Source organism: Eucalyptus grandis, chromosome 4 (genome assembly GCF_016545825.1).
Source record: "Eucalyptus grandis isolate ANBG69807.140 chromosome 4, ASM1654582v1, whole genome shotgun sequence".
In the NCBI taxonomy this organism is placed as follows: domain Eukaryota; kingdom Viridiplantae; phylum Streptophyta; class Magnoliopsida; order Myrtales; family Myrtaceae; genus Eucalyptus; species Eucalyptus grandis.
The window spans coordinates 3,643,783-3,665,418 of record NC_052615.1 but is presented as its reverse complement, the minus strand read 5'-3'; the positions used below and the strand labels follow the sequence as shown (position 1 = coordinate 3,665,418).

The 21,636-nt window shown below is 39.3% G+C and overlaps 1 protein-coding gene across 1 annotated transcript; it reads left to right on the top strand.

Annotated features, from left to right (window-relative positions):
• Positions 1 to 494: 494 nt before the first annotated feature.
• LOC120292942 (receptor like protein 26-like) lies at positions 495 to 18,278 on the top strand. The gene is made up of 6 exons (XM_039311513.1): positions 495 to 536; positions 5,064 to 5,313; positions 5,424 to 5,440; positions 5,687 to 5,890; positions 15,963 to 16,112; positions 16,941 to 18,278. Exons 1-6 carry the CDS (start codon positions 495 to 497, stop codon positions 18,276 to 18,278), a joined length of 2,001 nt encoding a protein of 666 aa, XP_039167447.1.
• Positions 18,279 to 21,636: the final 3,358 nt, after the last annotated feature.

The following is a 21,636-nucleotide window of genomic DNA, read 5'->3' as shown; positions in this document are numbered from 1 at the left end:
TCAATCAATTAAAGCTAAACATGCTTAATAACACATAAACCGCAATTAAGCAACATTAAGCAAGATTAACCTAAACTAATCTTAACCATCTATCTAACCACCTATCTTAGAGCTAATATAAATTAATTAAACCTCATAAATCAGGATTAGTCATAACTAAACCAACTCTAAGCAAGTTTAGACGCTAATCGATGGATTATGAGCTAAACTCACCCGTTAAGCGAGCCAAAGACACGGACGCGGCGGCGACGACGGAGGCTACGCACGGGGACCTCAACCACGATGATCCAAGGAGGTCTCAACGCTGAAAAAACAGTCACAAACTCTACCTCTCACTGCAACTTTGGAAAATTGGACTGCAGAGGTGGGAAATGAGCTGAACGGCCTGGCCGGAGCTTTGGCGAGTAGCTGGCTGGCAACTGGCGGCACCTGGGGGTCAAGGGGGACCTGCTAGCGGCTAGGCTAGGTGGAGGCTGGGTCGGAACAGGAGGAAAATGGCTGCAAAGGCGAAACAGGTGGAGCAGTGCAAGGACCAGGTGGGTTGGGCAACGGTGGCTTTTGGCCGACCAACGGGTTAGCCGACAGCTCCGATCGGCGAGTGGCCAACTTGGTCCGTACGGACTAGATGTCCTGAGCATGGTGGTGGGTGGCATGGGTGGTGATTCTCACAGGAAGGCAACAATCAACTCAGATTTTTGAAGGAAGGTTAGTAGGAGAAGAAGAAGAAAGGGAAGGAAAACAGGGGAGAAAGAGGGTTGCGAATTTTAGGGGCTAAGAGAGGAGAGAGAGAGAAGTGAGGGCGGTATGCCAAGCCTCATTAAGGCTCTTCAATGCATGCTTCAACTCCCCATGCAAGTGACATCATCTTCTCTCTCTTCTTTTGCCCTTGTCTACATAATATCTAGGGGCAAAATGGTCATTTCCACCTTGCACAATTCCCAATCTACCCTTGGGCTGAAAATGAAGGGCGGGCCTAAGAAACGGGCTAGGAAATGAATAGGAACGGGCTTGGGAATTGATTGGGCTCAAAATGGCTCAAGGCTAGATAATGGGCTTGGAAGATAAAATGGTTGGTTGGGCCCAATGAGCTCACTTGCTTGCCTTGAGCTTACCATGGTGGCTGTCCCACCTTGGGCTTGAGGCCCACACTGGCCTTGCTTAGCCCACGTCCTCACAGGCTTAATTCCTCAATCCATAAGTCATTTTTCCCAATACTCGGCTTGACTGGCACTGATAACTGTCGAAGTAGCATCATTCAAAGTCCATCCCGGACATTCCCGAACATTCGATGTCCAATCTTGGGTTCTCATGCCATGTCAATTTTGCCAGAATGCCATTTTGGTACAATTCAGACTGACATGCGGTTTTGAGGATTCATGCGTAACCGACTCGTGCCAAATCACGTTCAAGACATTTTGACACATGGACATCCTTGACTACATTAAATTTTGGAGGATAGATTCTTATTTCAAAGTACACAATTACCGAGGATCGACATAGGATTGTTCGTGGGCTCGATAATAGTAAACAGAATCACCCGTCGGTCCATTATGTTCTGTCTGCGAATCGACTTCTAGTCGCCCTTGAAATCGTCCTACCTATCTACAGGATCGTCTTCATGCAAGTCTGACGGTCAAGTCGTTTTCCCAAGTCAAGTTCTTTAGTCGCATGAGTTCTGTCCTCATTAGCCTTCCCCTCAAGGTCAGTATCTCGGGAGTGATCAATTCCGAGTGAGATCAACCAACAATGCATTGACGAAATTCACATTCATTCATCCCTCAAAGGGCTCGAATTTCAGGATGTCACAAATAGCATACACAGCATTTGAAATGGGATGGCTGAAATGGCTTGTGCAAGGTGTGAGGATGTTGGAGAGTAGAGTTGTCAAGTGGATAAAGAAGTCAAAGTGAAAGGCCATCAAATTTCATGGACAATGAAATTGTTTGAGGAATCTGTCTTTGTGAACTAGCAATGTAAATTTAGTTAATAGAGATGCCATCGAGACAACTTGAAATGTCATTTCCCTTATGAAGGCTCGTTTGTAATGTCCTGTCTCCATATCTCTTGGTGCAATTTTATATCGGTAGAACGAGAAGATGAATAATATGATCCGCCAAGCACTTGGCTTTAGATAAAGAAGAAGAAAATACAAAAGAAGAAAATGAACCAAGTGCCATTAATATTTAAAGATATATTTTCCATCCTCCCATGTGCATAATGTCCATGAAGAATTAGAAGTGAAGACTGCGTTTCACTCCTCCAGTTAGAGTTAATTAATTACTTAATATGCCGAAGAATTATGTCTTGAAGGATCAACACCCTAAAATCTATGTATAGGATCAACTATTTTTTCTATTCAAAGAGTAAATCTTTGGGTGGAACGTACTTAATGTTATGTTTTATTAAATCAACTTGAGATAGTTGTACAAGTGGTGGGTCTTGTCAACATACGAAGTTATCTAAATAGTCGAAGGTTAGCAGAATTCATCGACCTCCATAATGTGGGTTTTTTTTTTTCTAAACAGTGGTCTTCAAAACAATAAACTTTTAGAAACATCTTCAGCCATGCTCTTTATGAGTGAAAACTAGTTAACATGAATTTTATTTCTTCTCATGCCTTCTTTGAACATAGGACTCTTGCTGTGCCCAGTCCATTCGCAAGTTGGGCCTTCCACCCAGTTCCCTCTGCGGCATTACTTCAGTCTCAGGGTTTTTTTCTTTATTTTATGGTGCGACCAAATTTTTTCCTTTTTTTAAATTTGGGAAGTCTCTTATTTTGCTCACATCTTTTATCTTAATATATAGTATCTTTGAACATAAGCAGTGTTGGAATCTCTCTTGCAAATTTTATTTCAGGCGGGTAGTTTTGATGTGTGTGTTCAATCCAATAGAGTGAGTTGTGATCAGCTTGGCTTATATTTCAAGGCCGAATGTTCACATCATGATTTTTGCCCACGAAAACTTAGGATAATCAAGACAACCGAAATTGTAATTTACAGCAATTATTCCCACACAAGAACTTTTGATGCAATCCGAATTTGAAAATACTTTGACGTTTAACGGAGAGATTAATTTTTATGATGTGTAGGGCAAGTGTAATAGTAATTTAAAATTTTGTTTATTAAATTTGCTCAAACAGATATAAATGGATACGAACTGTTTTTTGTGGTGATGGGAGACACGTACAATGATGGAGGGGAAGGGATAAGGCGAAGAAGGGGAGGGTGGTGGTGCTGGGCCCGATAGACGGGGAGAAACAGCTGCCCCCTAAAGGTGAAAAGCACGCCACCACTCGATGCGACAAATCAGGGCCGAATTGCATTGATGGATCCTCTTCATTTTTCCCATATTGGAAATCACTTCTTTTCATCTTTTTAATTTCTGGAAAAACAGAATAGAAAATGATTAAAGAATTATTAGATTTGCCCGACCCGAACCTTCCCAACATTATTGCGTGCTATGTATGCACCTTCTCATCCCGCGGTTTTCCATCAAAAGCCGAGAAAAAGAAGGGGAGAGATAGAGAGAGAGAGAGAGAGGCGAATGGAGGGGAGGGTGGGGTGGTATTGCGTGGCCGAGATTCCTGGAGATGACGTGGGACGTTGGTGAATTCGTGAGGGACTTGTTAGGGTTTTTAAGTGTGCTACGATGCTCAAGAAAGAAACTGGGTATTCGACCAACCCACCCCCTCACCATGGCTAACTCGTAACAGCTTTTATCGGACTTTCGGATTTGGTGAATTAGTAAGGATGGTTTGGGAATGTTGGGACGGGGATGAGGATGGCACGTCATGTCCCTCTATCATCTAGATTTTGCTCCATTGCAATGTATTTTTTTTTTTTTTTTTGAATACCATCATTATTTGTCTTGTAAATTTACTTGGAATATGTCATGATATATTATAGCTTATTTTACGCATTTTACTTTGGATAATGAGACCAATGATGCTGTTGTGAAATTTTTCTCTCAAATGTAAAATTAGTTCATCTTGGTCAACTTAAGCCTTGCCTAATGACCTACCATCCCATATTTTGGATGGGGAGGTACGAGGTTTGATCCCTATCTCTTCAACTTGAAGAATGGGGTCCACGAGCAAAAGCTAGCAATGGCTAAAAAAGGTTGTCGTGATTGGTTTTTCTATGTTTATTGGAAAAATATAATCATCATTCCAACATTTTCTTTAAAAAGCGTTCCTCTAAAAGCATTCTTTAGGTTATAATTTTTCTTTCAATGGTCAATTTTTGCTAACATAAGTTGGTTCGATTAGCGACACAAACACAGTTATACGCATGTTGTGCTGTAACTCGCTCAATTTACCCGAACACGCTAAATTGGAGCCACGTCAAGCAACATAAAATAAATAAAATAAAAAACGGATAGAGAGAGAGAGAGAGAGAGAGAGAGAGAGAGAGAGAGAGAGAGAGAGAGATGGGTCCATTAGGACAGCCATAGAGGCTAAGCACTAAGTTTATGGCCACCGGAGACATTTAAGCTCAAGCTTTTTGATGCCATGGCTACTCAAGCTCATGACTGTATCCGCTCCATGGGAGCTTGCGGCAGCCATGGCCACTTGACTTTCAGCTTAATGTCATGGCTGCAATATCTTTTCGAGCCATGAAATTTGAGGCCATGCCCACTCAAGCTCTGAGCTCGCCCTGGATCAATTGATGGCACTTCTAAGGCATGATTTTGTAGCAAAAAGGGTGGACTGACAATTTTGTTTACGAGCAGTAGTACCCCCATTATAGATCCACACGTTTTGAATAATTGATCAAAGACGGCAACTAGACCACGAGCATCAAACCATCCACTTTCCCTGTGCCTTAGCCATAGCAAATGAAATCGCACACGCAACTACCACAGCATCGCCGCTGCCGCCGAAGTGACAGACGACCAAAACAATCATCCCCTTGGCGGAGCTACGACCAACGAAGGAGCTCATAATACCGAACACTATCAATTCAACCCTCTCTAAACCTGAATCCCAGCAAGTTCGACTCGGTTCTCGGACCACAATCAAATTCAACGGTTGCGGTTCCTCTTGGAGCACCTCATCAACACAGGAAGGCGAATGTGAAGACGAAAATGAAGAAGAAGAAGAGGATGGTGACGATAACGAAGCAAGGAATTACGATCGGGAGATGGGCCTCCTACTCTTCGCAGGTCCAAAGTGGACGTGTACTGTCGGCGCGAGCCTCGGCCTCGATGCATTCCACAGCGTGGGCCTCTGGCACGAATGGCAGAGGAGATTCCTCGAGGGCTTGGTGACAAGGATGTTCACACCGTGGACTCAGAATTGCAGTCCCAGCACAGGTTCGCTTAGTCCGACTTGCGGTGCATGGTGGCGAGGCTGTTGCAGAGCTCGCATGGCTTCTTCTCCTTCATATCTCTCAATGTGGCTCACTTGCTCTTTTCGGTTTCAGTGAAGAAGAAGACGATGGTCACAATAGGGGGTGAGCAGTGGTCTAGGGTCGACCCTGGACCGGCCCAACCCTGCCGGTCCTGGTCCGGTTCCCAAGGGGATTGGGTTGGTCTTTGGTCCTGAAATTCCAGGACCAACACTGTGCGGATTGGTCCTCGGTCCAACCTTGGACCAATCTTGTATATTATATTATATTATATTATTTATAATTCTTTTATATATTCAAACCTAAGTAAAATGATATTAAAGCTGTTGACTCATCAGGCTCACAGTCACGGACAGACGGCATCCAATTTCAAAAGGCGTGAAGTTTACGCCGTAAAGGTCTTCACGGTGTCCTCCACAGTCCAGAGTATGTTCTTCAATCTTCACTGTGAGGACCAAGGAGTCCTCACAGTCACGGACTCGCGACATCCAAAACGGCGTGAAGTTTACACTGTAAATCTCCTCACGGCTTCCTTCCCCAAAGTACGTTCTCTTCCATTCTGTCTTCCTTGTTCTTCAATTTGCCAAAATCAAAAGTAGCAACATCCCGCTTGCCTTTGGTTGCCCACGCCGCTCACCTCTCGACCATGCGTGCCACTCGCACCGCTGGCCACTCGCCGCTCACCACTCGCCCTTTGTTGTCGTCGCTGGCCTCGCTCAATGCTCGCCACTCACCACTCGCCGCTAGCCTCGCTCAATGCTCGCCGCTTGCTACTGGCTTTGCTCAATGCTTGCTGCTCGCCAGTTGATGCTCGCCCCACTCGACGCTTGACGCTTGCCGCTCGCCACTCACACCGGTCGCCTCGCTTATTGCTGAGTAAATCAGAAGGAAAAAAGAAGAAGCCCTAACTAGAAACCCTAATGCTCGACTCACCCTTGCTTTCCAAACACAACTTGGCTAGTGAGTTCTACTTTGTGCTTCATTTGAGATCTTCAATGCTCTTGATTTGTGCTAAATTTTTATTTTTCCACGTTTGCTTTGGGTACGTGATCAGTTTGGCTGAGTATTAGTCCCCGTGACCTTCCCTTTTGGACCCTCAATTGACGGGGGCGATTACATCCGATGTGTTCTTTCCGGGCTTTTCTTTCCTTTTTTGAAGATGGGTTTTAGCTTTGATTGGAGAACCGAATCGTGCTCATCATCCATCGTGATTTTAACTGAAGTAGCAATCGAACCATATTGATGTCATGTTTTTAAAATCTAGATCGTTGCATGTTGGAACAACAAGCTCGATAAAGACACGAGCTTGTAATTTATGAGCTGAAATTAGGTAAAAAATGCCAAAGTTTTGCTGGGAAAAGAAATGACATTTTGGTGAATATGTATTGGTATTTATAGTTTAGTTGCACAATGCCGCATTGTCGATAGATGTGTAATTTGAATTTGTAGGTTTGCTTTTATAGGGAGTATAAAAAACAAGATGAAAAAAATTATCAATCGGTCCCGGGTTGACCCCGAACAGGATCGAACCCATTGGGTCGGTCCGGTCCTTGGTCCCAGGCTCCATAGGGTCGGTCCTCGGTCCTAAAAATTGAGGACCGACACTGTACAAGTTGGTCCTAGGGTTAGGGGGTGGCTTGGACCAACCCGGACCATGCTCACCCCTAGGTCACAAGTCGAAAGAATAAGCAAGGCTTTTCTTTGGAAATGGGTTAAGTGAATTGTGAACCCATTTACAACCTACTTGTTTCGGCTTTTTCATTTTGTAAACCCGTTACAAGTAAAATTGATGTGACCCATTTTTATAATTTTAGATTATTAAATGGGTTATGGACCTATTTTGATGTCTACAGCTTGACTAAAACCGCAAGCTATATAAGCTTTCTCCTACAGATCTATGTAACAGAGCCTAAGTCTCTGACAATGATAATTTGGGTAGAAACATCCTTAATTTTATGTTTCATTAAATTAATTTACGACGTATATACAATCAATTGATTGCATGAATGTGCGAAGTTATATTTGTAATCAGAGGTGAGTACAATTCATCAATTTTGACATGGTAAGATTCTGCTGAACCTTGGTCCTCAAAACAATTAACTTTGGAACCATCTTTTAACTATGCTCTTTCTTTATGAGTGAAATTCGATTATCAAGAGTTTTCTTCTCATGCCTTCATTCTCCAATAGGCCTCTTGCTAGAGCCTGGTCCATCCAAATGTCGGGTCCTCTAGCTTGTATGCTTTAAGATCATACCTTTCTCTATGTTTACTTTTTAATGGGGGATCATTTTTTTCCTTTTTCTTAATTTGGATCGTCTCTTATATTAATCACGTCTTATATCTTAGTGTATTTGTATATAGTATCTTAGTATATAAGTAACTTTGGAATTTCTCTTGCAAATTTCGTTTCAGCTCATATATTTGATGTGCACGTTCAATCTGATAGAGTGATTCCAATCAACTTACCTTAACATTTTAAATCAAAAGTTCACTTAATGAATTTTGCACACGAAAACCAACCGAAAGATTGACTCCCACATTATTTAAATCTCACTGTAAACAAGCTTTGACTTTTGTTCAATCCGAAATACCTAAACTTTCACAACATACAAATTATTATTGACACTTAGATTTATACATAATATGTTAATATTTTTTAAAGCTAGAACAATATTTTGACTTTTGACATATTTATTTTCCTCGTTGAATTTTAACGGGACTAGCCTTTTTGTTAAGTAACTAGATGCGAGAATACTGTAATATTAAGAGAGCGACTAATTTTTCATAATGTGCATTTCAAGTTTCTCAGTATTTTAAAAATTATTGATTAAAAATACTTAATAAAACGAAATTGAACCAATTTTTTTTTTTAGATCAGAGATCATGATGGAGGGAGGATAAGGAAGGCGAGGGTGGTGCTGGGCCGAACAGAGGAACAGATGGCTCTCAAAGCAAAACAACCACTTGAGGCGACAAATCACAGCAGACATGCACTGGATCCCTACTCTTTCCCATATTGGAATTGATTTATTTATCTTTTTCTTTCCAATGGAATACATTTTCTTTTGAGCAATTATCCATGATCTAGTCAATTTATTAGGAATATGTGAAGATAGCTTACTTTACATATTTCACTCATCCAATGAAATCGATGATATTTTTATGAAATGGATTTGGATTTGAGATAAGTTAATATCAAGTCGATTAAATTTGGCTTTATTGATTATGCATCCGATTTGGATAGAGCAAGTATGGAACTCGGCCATACCTCAAAGGTTTGAGGATGGGTCCGGCTAGCGTTGGAAAAAAAAAAACAAAAGGAGAAAGTCACCGTTGGTGCTTTTACTGGAAAATTAATATCTTTCCTCTACTTTTTTTAGGTTCAAAAGTAGATGGAGGGTTTTGTTTTTAGGGAAAATCTAGAGAGATCGATGGTATTATAAACATTCTAATGGCAACATTTTAGCCAATTTTTTTTTTTTTTTGAACAGAGAAACAGAAATGCATTACTAAGTAACGTTTAAAGCAGTTACAGCAGTAGTATCCGCACACAACAAATCCAAAAGAGCATACGGGGGGTTACTAACCCAATTTCTAGGAAGACAACCCAATCGATGAGCTTTGGCAAGCCAGTCGGCGACCTTGTTCGTATTTCGAGTACAATGTGCTAAAGAGAGGCCCGACATCTCTGCTAGTTTGCACTTAACCCGGTCCACTAAAGGCCGAATCTCCCAACTCAGAGTATCTGAAGTTAAAACCCCATTTACCAGCGTACTACAATCAGAGTAGATATGCATCTCTTTTTCAGATCTATTCGGGGCTAGCTTTGAGCAAATAAAATCAAGGGTTTTGACCAGAGCTGTTGCCTCTGCTTGCTCAACTGATCTCGCGTCTATATTTTTAGTAAATCCATCAACTTTTTAGCCAATTTCGATGTGTGTGAAGTAAATCTATTAGAAATTTACACAATTTGAAAAGTAAAAAGAGTGAAATTGACATAATGCAATTCGATGTGTTGTCAAGTAGCGCACCTTGATCATCTAAAAAAATAAATAATAGAATAGTGTGCCTTGCCTATAAGGGCCATGCAAAGCCCTTGGACCTTTATTGTCTAATCAGGTCATTAAATTTATATAGCTTTCTTAACAAATGTTTTCAACTCTAAATTTGATTAACCGGAGCTCATTTGTTCAACGAAGTAAGCAAGAGTCCGACATGAAAAGGATCTTTTGCCATCGTGACCTATACGAACATAGTTCGCGGGCAATCATTGTGTCTCCAACCTTTAAAATGAGTAAGGATGGGCAATTGTTGTCACGCCCCGATCCTCGTGCGCATGCCCATCCCTCGGTGATCAATAAATATGCGACGTCCCAGGACGCGTCACCGACCCATTTGTCTTAATACGCATGCGAAAGCGAATAAAAACCCCTGGCAACAAATGCTTGGGATAGAAAGAAGCAGGAAACCAAATCACAACCAAAACACTTCTCTTATAAACACATAGGTTTATGTACAACAATGGTCTGTCTACAAAAGACCGGCTCAACAAAAAAGGAATTTTCCTATGACTAGCTAGTTAGACGCATTCGCCGATTCTTTGGTCTCCACCTCCTCAGACTTTGGGGCTTGGGATCCTCCACAACCGCCATCTAAGGACCTGAAAATGTTAAGCTCATGACGGGATGAGACAATGTCTCAGCAAGTTCACCCCTTAAACTCTGACTAGGAAGGAAATACACCTAGGGGCCTAACCACACAGGTTAGAAGACTTACCTTGCCTCAATTCCTTCTTACACATCAGTACAATTCATAAACCCAAACAATCGATCTAATCAATCGATTCAATCAATTCGATCGCTCACACAAGCGTAATCCACTGACACACATCGGTCCATCAATTTACTAAATCATTGCTCGCACAAGTTGAAATGTACCATTGCTCTCACAAGCTGACTTTTATCGAGGCTCACACAAGCTGACTTATTATTGCTCTCACTAGCTGACTAATTATTGCTCTTACAAGCTGAATAAGTATACTACTCTCACAAGCTAACATATCAAGCACTTATAGATTGATATAGTATACTGTTTACACAAGCTGAATTACGATAAATTAATCCCGGCCAAGGACTTGGAGCTTTGCACTCCGGTTCCTCAATTAAATCATGAACTTGGTCTAATTTCATCATGTTAAAATATACCCAATAAAAATAATCGTGTGTGGGTACACAATCAGCCTGGGCCAAAAATGCAATATATTTCTTTCCAAAAATCCCACTATTTATATAGTGTCTAAAAACATGTTCGTATTAAAAACCGACACCCGGTATTTTCTATTTAAATACCGAAAATACTCAATTTTGGAATAAATACCCAAAATTACAAACAACACTCAATTTGCACAATCTAGCATTCAATTAAATAAATTAATCATACCATTGCAATAAGCACAAAATTCAGGTCATCGACTATCAGGTCTAATTTCCGGAAAATAATAAATAAATAAATAATCACCAAAATTAATTAATTAAATACGAATAGATGCCATAAATGCAAACTTAGGCCGGAAAAACCTAATTAAATATCGAAACGGGCTCGGAAAATTTCCGAACTAATTTAGATGAATAATACAACCTATCTAGTTGCTAATTACACTACTCTAATCACCTAACATGCATAAACGAACAATTAAATTGCTAATCCATTTTAACTAACCACATAATCCAAGCTTAACATAAACTAATCAATCCTTAAGCATAATTAACTTCCTAAGCAGAGTTTAGTGAGTAAACTAACTAGTTTTGAAATCCGATGAGTTCACGGCGATGGCAAGGCGGAGATGAGCGACAAACTCCAAATTGGCGATGCACTACGAGGTTTGAAAGCGGTCCAAAGTGGGCCAAACAGTGCATGGCTAGGCTAAGGGAGTTCGATTTTGTTTGCTGCTGGATGGAGCAGTTACGAGCAACAGTTGAGGCCAAAACAACAAGGGTGAGGTGGACGAGCTTGGCGGAGGCGAATGGTGGGCGAACGGCGACAGAGCGGTGACGATTGGGCTCCTATTGGGCTCGACGGGCACGGGGAATAGCTACTGGGCATGAAACGAGCAGGGCGAACGGGCGGCATGCGTGGGGGACGCGCAACTAGTGGGTGGCGCTGGACGGTAGTGACGAGCGGCAGGGAACTTCGGCGAGCGTGCGATAGCTTAGGCGAGGAAGATGGCCGGTTTCTCTGTAATTTAGGAGCTCCAAAATGTCTGAAAATGGAGAAAGCAGCTGAAGGAATAAAAAGAAAGGGATAGCCAAGCTTGGAGGGACCCAATTTGCTCTATCATCATCCTTTTGTCCCCTTGGCTTGACCCCACCGGTTCGCTGGCTTCCTCAGCACACCTTGCAGCCCACAAAGCTTCCTTAGGAAGTCATTGAAGGGGTCCAAAGGTTGAGGGACCATAGGGCTACGAATTTTGAAGCAATTTTCTCAAATCCTCTTCAATTCTCTCTTGAATTGATTAAATTCGGCTCCCATAATTTCAACCAAAGTGCTCACGATCAAATTGAAATTTTTCCTCACCCATAGAACCAACTTGCATCCCAATTACGTGATAAAAAACGGTCCTCTGAATTTTCCGAACAAAAACAGCCCTATCTTGAAATTTTGCCAAAAATCTCGATTTGTAGAAAAATCTTTAGTGGATGAGTCGACGTTCCTAAAATGACTCGTGACATGATAGGATTTTCAATTTTTGAAATCGGATTCAAATTCGCGGTTAATTTCAATCTGGCGCGATTTTAGCGTGACCTAGCTTACTAAGTAGCTTTTATAAATTTTTGGTGCAATTGACCCGTGGTCAATTTTCTTCGAGCCACAATGTACCTCTTCGACACATTGGGGACTCTCGTTGGTTGTGAAAATCTCAAGATTTCAAATATAGACACAAGGTACCCAAAATGATAGAAAAATCGATCTAGTGTTGATCGTCAAGAATTTTGTAATCAGGTGGAATCACTCACACTTTGATCACATATCTTAGCTGAATCGACCTATCCTTAATCTCTGGTCGATTTTGACAATGTTGTAATGATCTCTGTAGATGAGCACGGTCGAGTAGTCGATTCCGGGTCGAATTCTCAAGTTTATTGCATTAAAATCCCTTAACGGCTTCTCCAAATAAACTAGTTATCTCAAGAGTGATCAGCTCAGAGAAAAGCATTATAGGCGCGTCGATAAAAGACCTGATTTATTTAATTGAAAATAGGACTAAAATTTTAGGATGTCACAATCGTCGTGTCTCCAACCTTTAAAATGAGTAAGGATCACGCCTATTTCCAAGTCAACAAAGGTCGAGAGAATATCATAAAATCCCTAAGTCATGATTGACAAAATCAACACCAAATGAATTCCCTACAGGTTTTTTTTTTTTTTTTTTTTATATATTTTTTTATCAAAGAGAGCTCTTGGATCCTAACTTCTTCCATTTTATCATTAAAAAAAAGAAGAAGCAAAACAAATAAAAGATGTACATCGGTAACGAGATAGATCAATTTACATAAATTATTGATCTACAAAATACGCCCCATTCGCTTAATTGTTCTTTGAGTCAATCCATTGTTTCGGCACCTTTTCCATCACATATAAGGAAAATATGCCAAAATTTGTGTTTACATAATCAAAACATAAATGTTCAATTAGGTGTCCCAACCCCCTCTAAGATCTCATTATATACACGTTTAAACAATTTACAGGAATTTGAGCACCTAGTATAATTGGCATGTTAGGTCATGTAAGTAACTAATCATGTGAAGACATGAAAAGATTTCGACAGGTTTTGAAAGTTATAATTTCATTATAATAAAGATCTTTTCTTAGTAATCCTATAAAAGCTTATTAGCTTCACCATCAGAAGAAATTACTAATTATTGATTAGAAACCTTCCTAAGTCTCTTTACGAGCAAATGTGATTCGACTTGTAAAATGGAGCACTGTGATCAGGCAATACTTTCTCGACAAATCGTATTTTTTTAGCTCATTTACAAATAAGACGAAAAATGCAATTAAAAAATTTTAAATGGTGAAATTTGTCAATTGTGAAGCAGATTTGTGAGTGTCGTGACATTAGGTGTCATACACGTGTCAAGACGTCGCGTGCACGAGACGCTTCAAGAAGATTTTTCCATGGAAAATCTCCATGGCACTAAAATTTTCCACACGCAATGGACCACCACCATGGAAATTATGTGTCCCAATAATGCCATTTGAAGAAGACTTTGACTTTGACCTTATGGAGAAGACCCGTGTTGATCACTCCACGATACAAAAGGGGCTTTGTCATAAGTGGAAATACTAAATTGCCAAATGGAAAGGCATGGCCTCCTTTGTTTCCACTTGTTCTTTCATTCCTCCTTTCGCTTTCTTTCGCCCATTTGCCTTCCTAACCAACGCAATGTCTTGCTCCATTTTAAAAAATTTCTTCGTGCTTGATAGCATGCATCATGGCATCAGACTCTTGTGATTAGAATGACCATGTCATATCCAAAGACAAGCATCTTTTCCATCACTGATGGGGAACATGTGCCAAATCTTATCTTTACATAACCAAAAAGTAAATGTTGAATTTAGTAACCGAACATTTTTTGAGACCTTTATTACATGTTAAAAACAATTTACAATAATCCAACTACCTATTATAATGAGCATATTAAGTGTGACCGCCCTTTTTAAAGCCAAAGCTCTTTAAAAAGGGCGGTCACACAACCTCAGGCAGTCATCTCATGGGTCGTGCAACCTCGCCAGCCGTCCTTGCAAAGAAGATGAACAATAACAATGAGGGGCAAAATTGGAAAACTAAATAATTGGTGATGATAACTTTGGGAAAAAAAATTATTCAACCATAGTTTCAGTATTCCATAAATGTTACTTCGAAAGGCTTGCTAAACACCTCAGTATTTCCTTAAGGGACTTTGAAGGCCGAAAGTCCCTTAAAAAAGCTTAACCAAATGCATCATAATGTAAGAAACCAGTCATGTGAAGAAGTGAAAAGATTTCGATAGGATTGAAACTTATCATTTTGTCATAATGAAAGTTTCCTAATAATTCTATGAAAAGCTCAAGATCTTTGAGATAGGGTTATTAATTTTTGGTAGCTAGGTTACGAATTTTTATCTGTGTTTTTCAATGGACAAATCGCTACAATCACCCTAATTCTCTCTGCTAGCAAATGAAATATAAAGAATATGCTTTTGTCATCCTTTTGCTCATTTATAAATACCAACAAAAATTGCGACCAAAGAATATAAGAAACTCAAATTCGTAGGTTGTCAAATTGAATTGTTAGTGCTGTGACATGGAATTAGTCATATGGCATGACATCTTGCGCAAGAGGACCTTTCAAGAAGGCTTTTTCTTGGAAATTTTATGGCACTAAAAGTTTTTTCACGCCTAGCTAACTTGGCCAAGACAACAACAAACACCAAATATGGAACCCCAGTGATGTCGTTTCATAAAGACTTTGATTTCTACCAAACCATGTCTTTTCTTTCCCTTGTCAATTATAGCAGTAAAATACTTGACAATAATTTCTTTTAAATTAATCGTCGGCAAGTAACGGAAAAGATTAATTTTCAATAAGAGTTTTCCATTGAAATTTCTATGGCACTAATAATTTTCCACGCTCAACTAACAACACCAAAGCTCTTTCCCACCAAAGCTCTTTCCCATGGAGATTCGGTTATTTCGATTATTTTATTTTAAGAAGACTTTAACTTTAACTTTTAGGAGAAGGCTCACATGATCACTTCACACTATAGAAGGGCTATATAAGTGGAAGCACTCTCCTCCACCACCAATAAACCCGTTGGCAACTTGGCATGATAAATTGTAGAATGGGGTGCCATCACATCCTCCACCTCCTTTGTTTTCACTTTTTCTTACATTCCTCCCTTCGATTTGCTTTGCCCCTTTGCCCTCCTGACCAACGTGATGCCTTGCTCCACTTTAAGAATTCTTTCATGCTTGATAGCAAGGCATCAGACCCTCGTCATTGGTTTTCCGTTGACTCCTATTATCAAAAGATAAACCATGTCAAGTCTTATCCAAAGACAAATTCATGGTACAAGGGCATGGATTGCTGCTCATGGGATGGTGTCGCTTGTGATGGTGCCACCGGTAACGTCATCAGTCTTGATCTTAGTCACAGTTGGCTTCGTGGCACTCTCCATTCCAATAGCTCCCTCTTTCTTCTTCGCCATCTTCGGAGCCTCAACCTTTTCGGTAATGACTTTAGTGGCTCTCACATTTCGTCTAATCTAAGTGCATTTGCAACATTGACTCATTTGAATCTCTCTAGTTCATCCTTTTCGGGTTCAATTCCTAGTGAAATCTCTTGCCTCTCCAAGTTGGTGTCGCTTGATCTCTCTAACAATTTTATTTTCAGCACACACGGGTTCTTTTCTCTCAAATTGGAAAATTCAATTTTCACAATGCTTGTTCAAAATCTAACAACATTGAGAAAGCTTGTACTTAATGAAGTAAACATGTCCATGGTTTCACCAAAGTCCTTTGCGAATTTGTCTTCTTCTTTGACATATCTAAGTGTTGATTCTTGTTCCTTACAGGGGATATTTCCTTATGCCCTTTTTCGATTACCGAGCCTCACTACTCTCTACATAGGTAACAACCAAAACTTGTCCGGGATTCTTCCCAAATCCAATTGGACTAGTCCTCTTGAGGCTTTGTCTCTCTGGGGTACAAGCTTTTCGGGAGAGGTACCCAATTCAATTGGTAACATGAAGAATTTAACAATTTTAGATCTTGAGTATTGCAATTTCACAGGACACATCCCCTTGTCAATGTGGAATCTCAACCAACTCCAAATTTTGTGGATTAACGGGAATAGCTTTAGTGGGGTTGTAGAGTTTGAATTATTTGCAAAGCTTAAAAATCTCCAAATGCTTTTGGTTTCTCAAGAACTAAATATAACCTACGATACACTCGAGTATACATTCCCGAAGCTTCAAGTGTTGCTGTTGTGTTCTTGCAACTTGACTAAGTTTCCTTATTTCTTGAATTCATTGAAAATATTAACACGCTTAGACCTCTCTTCAAATAGGATTAGTGGGGAGATCCCGATGTGGTTTTGGGGAATAAGCCATGATACATTGGAAACGTTGGATCTTTCTAATAACCTTTTGGGGCGAGGTATACAACTATCAAAAGGTTTCACTGGTGAGATCCCCTCCTCGTTTTGCCAGTTTAGTTCACTACAATCTTTATTATTGTCTAATAATAGTTTCTCTAGGAATATGCCATCATGTTTTAGTAATATAACTAATCTCAATGTTCTAGACTTGAGTAATAATCAATTGCAAGGACCATTACCACGCTCCCTAGTCAAATGTGTGAACTTATCGACACTAGATCTCAGTCACAATGAGTTCAATGATATATTCCCATATTGGCTGGAAGCATCGCAATTGTCTAAACTTGATTTGCAATCTAACAAATTTTATGGTAGGATCAACCTCACTGTCTTTAGACTGTCCTTCTCTACTCTTGAAATTTTAGTTATTTCCAACAACAATTTCACTGGACAGTTGCCCATACAGGTTTTCTCAAACACCTCATTAGGTGTTATAGATTTGTCCAACAACAAGTTTAGAGGGTCAATTCCACTTCCATCTCCTGTCACATATTATTATTCTATTGCAAGTAATAACATAACCGGAAAGATCCCCTCTTTGATATGCAATGCCACCTGGCTCGAGATCATTGACTTGTCCAACAACAGCTTAACAGGTAGCTTGCCTTGGTGCTTAACAAATTTTGGCACCAATCTGTCAATTTTGAACTTGCGAATGAATCAGCTCGAGGGCACAATTCCTCCATTTTTTTCTTTGAGAAGTGGCTTGATGACTTTTGACTTGAGTCGAAATCGGTTTGAAGGTACATTGCCCCAGTCGCTTGTCAAATGTAGATATCTGGAAGTTCTGGATCTCAGTCACAATCAGATAGAGGATACATTTCCAAGATGGTTGGGAACACTCCCAGAACTAAAAATTCTCGTTTTAAGGTCCAACAATTTGAAGGGTCTTTTGGATATTCCTAGGGGAGCTCACCTCTTTCCCAAGTTACACATTTTGGACCTCTCTAACAATAGCTTTAGCGGTCCTTTGCCAACTAACTTGATGATGAACTTTAAAGGCATGATGAATGGCGAAAATGGGCATGGCGAATCATTGTATATGACACGATCTTTCCAATTGGCGACATACGAAAATTCGGTGGCCGTGATGATGAAAGGGCTAGAGGTTGAGCTAGTGAGGATCTTGACCTTCCTCACAATTATTGACTTGTCATGCAACTCTTTCCAAGGGAACATCCCTGAAGTTATTGGACATCTTCACTCTCTTGTAGGGCTCAACCTTTCTCATAACCATCTTACGGGTTCCATCCCACCGATTCTAGGGAACTTGGCTAATCTTGGATGGCTTGATCTTTCTTCAAACAAGCTTAGTGGGTTGATTTCTGGAAAACTGGGAGATTTGGCTTCCCTTGGGTACTTAAACCTCTCGAAGAACCAACTTATCGGTCGAATTCCACAAGACAAGCAACTGAGCACATTTTCAAGTAACTCGTTTAGTGGGAATCCAGGCTTATGTGGAACTCCATTGCCAAAAGTATGCCCTGGCGATGCACAGTCTCCTTTGCCATCGTCCTCATCAACTTTTGACCGCAAAGGGCATGAGAGTTGGTTAAAAAAGAATACAACATGGATAGGCTATGCATCGGGAATCATAATTGGGATTTCAATAGCATACATTGCATTTGAAACACAAAGGCCCAAATGGCTCACACAAGGTGTGAGAATGCTGGAGAGAGGAGTAGCCGAGTGGATGGAAAAGCCAAAGGGGAAGGCCATCAAATTTCATTGACAATGAAATTGTTTGAGGAGTTGTCTCTCTAAAATAGTTGTCTCTCTAAAATAGCATTGTAAATTCAGTTAATAAAGATATTACCAAGACAGCTTAAAATGTCATTTCTCTTATGAAGGCTTGTTTTTAATTTCTTCTCTCCATATTTCTTGGTGCAATTGTATATCATTTGAATTGAGAAGATGACTAATATGATTTGTCAAGCACACGACTTAAAGAAAAGAAGAAGCAAAAAACAAAAAACAAAAAAAAAATGAAGCAAGTGCCATTAACCTTTACAGAAATCTTTCCCATCTTCCCATGTGCGTAAGCATAACTTCAAATGTCCATGAAGAATTAGAAGTGAAGACTAGCTTTCACTTATTCAGTCAAAGTCGTTAATTGATTAATATGCCGAAGAATTATGTCTTGAAGGATCAACCTTGAAATCTATATATAGGATCGACTATTTTTTCTATTAAAAGAGTAAATCTTTGGGTGGAACATACTTAATATTATGTTTCATTAAATTAACGTGGGTCATTTGTACGAGTGGTGGGGTCTCGCCAACATATGAAGTTATATAAATAGTCAAAGGTCAGCTGAATTCAGCGATCTCCATACCATAAAGTTTACGCTAAACCTTGGTGTTCAAAACAATAAACTTATAGACACATCTTCGGCCATGCTCTTTGTGAGTGAAAACTAATTATCATAAATTTCCTTTCTTCTCATGCCTTCTTTGAACATAGGCCTCTTGTTGAGCTTGGTCCATGCGCAAGTTGGGCCTTCCACCCAGTTTGCTGCTCACTCTATGGCATTATTTCCCTGTCGGGGTTTTTTTCCTTAGTTTATGGTGGGACCATATATATTTTTCCTTATTTTCTTGTTTTTAATTTGGGAAGTCTCTTATTTTGCTCACATCCTGTCTTGGTATAGAGTATCTTAGTATATAATTGGCGTTGGAATTTCTCTTGCAAATTTCATTTCAAACTAGTAGTTTTGATATGCGCGTTCAATCCAACGGAGCAATTTGTGGTAAACTTAACTTATATTTCAATGTTAAATATTCACATAACGATATTCGCCCACGAAAAGTTAGGATAATCAAGACAACCGAAATTATAATTTACAGCAACTACTCCCGCACAAGAACTAATCCCTGATTCAAAAATACCACAATGTTTAATGGAGAGATTAATTTGTACAATGTGTACCGCAAGTACATTAGTAATTTAAAATTTGTTCAGTAAATATAAATGAATACGAACCGTTTTAGTAGTGATGGGAGACAAAACTACAATGACCGAGGGGACAAGGAAGGGGAAGGGGGAGGGGAGGGTGGTGCTGGGCTCGGTAGATAGGGGGAGGAATAGCTAGGCCCCCTAAGGGCAAAAACCCACCACTACTCGATGTGACAAATCAGGGCCGAAATGCGCTGGTGTCGATCCTCCTCTTCTTCCCCTTTTTCCCATCTTGGAAAATTGTTTTCCCTTTTATCTTTTTTAATTTCGGGAAAAATAGAAAAGGATTAAAGAATTGAAAGGTCTGACCCACCCGAACCTCCCCAATATGATTGCGTGCTGTGGACACCATATAGGGTGCGTTTGGTTCGGCATTTGGAAAGCCCATTGGGAAAATGCAAAGCAGTTTAACCTAAAGGGCTTTGGAAGGAATGCAAAGACTGTTTGGTAAATTCTACTTTGAAAAGCAACTTTGAGATAAATGCTGTTTGGTAAAAAACACATTTAGAAAGCCCATTTGGTGATTAATGTAAATATTTTTATTTTTATTTGTTTAAAATTAAGAAAATAATGTTTGTAACCTTTTTAATTTATATTTGATAACAATTTTAAAGATGTTGTGTAAACAATTTTATTAAAATTAAAATTCATTTTTTTTTACTAAAAGACATCAAATAGAAAAAATTTACGTGCCCTCTTTCTCAATTAAAATAAAAATACTTTAATTACAATAAAAACATGATAAGATATGCTTTGAGGAAAGAGTTCATTATCCTTAAAAATTACAAATATCCTTAATTACTTCATAAATGCATAACTATTTGATCACGTAAACATGCCATATCAGATGTTACATCATCATTTGAAGTATTACCCTCCCCATTTACATTATTAGGATCAATTGTATATAAATTGGGATCCAAATCTACTCTAGCAAAATGTGTATCATTCAGGGCATTTCTTCGTATATAATTGTGCAAAGCCATCGTTGCTATCACAATTTTCACTTGCTTTGTATATGGATAACTTGGCATGCCCTTTAAAATTTTCCACTTCTTCTTCAATACGCCAAAAGCTCGCTCAATTTCTGATCGTAGTGAGGAGTGAGCACGATTGAACACTTCTTTATAACTGTCGGTTGAGGACCTTGTTGAAACTCAGGTAAATGATATCTAACTTCTTTATATGGCCCAAAATAACCTGTGGGATTTGGATATCCAGCATCGACCAAATAATATTTACATACACAAAAAAAATAATTGTAAATTTAATCAACATATAACACATACGTATATTAATGCATAAAAACTATTAATTAACTAACCTTTTGGAGGATGAGGAAATTGTAAATCATGTCTCCTGATGGCTTCATAAAAAATACGAGTGTCATGAGCTGTTCCCTCCCAACCGGCCCACACGTAAGTAAATTCCATGTTAAAATTACACACGGCCATCACATTTTGCGTCGGTATTCCTTTTTGACCAATAAAACAAAGTTGCTCACTCGTAGGTACCACTGCTGGAATATGAGTACCATCTATAGCTCTAATACAATCCTAAAACAAGAAGAAGAATATTATTTGATTTATATTTAATTCATATTTTCTATTGTATAATCATAACTTACCTTAAATTGTGGAAAAAATCTTGTATTATTCATGATCTTTTTTGGAACTTCCTTGAATTATCGATCGGATGGTTGGATCAAATTTGCTCCCATTTCACATACTTTATCCAAAACTAAGCTAAATAGCCTGGATATGGTTTCTCCAGAATGCTGAAAGCGCTCTTGTGCTAACCTATTACCTATATTATGTCCTAAAATATGAAGAAATAATCCTAACATTTCTGCAACATCAATATTTCTAGTTCCTTTCAAACCATATCGTGTCACTAAATCATTCATTAAATTCTTAAACACAATTCTATCAATTCTAAACATTTGATAAAATCTTTCTGGATTAGCATCTATATCCATAAACTCTCTCAACCATGCATTTCCTGTATATGATGAGGTCATGCACGGTATTTTTTCACCATATATTGCCTGATAAACACTAACACCGCAAGTATGTGCAGCTACACAAAGTTGCCAATATTTTTCTTCCTCTTTTTCATGGTTTTCCCTTTCAGAA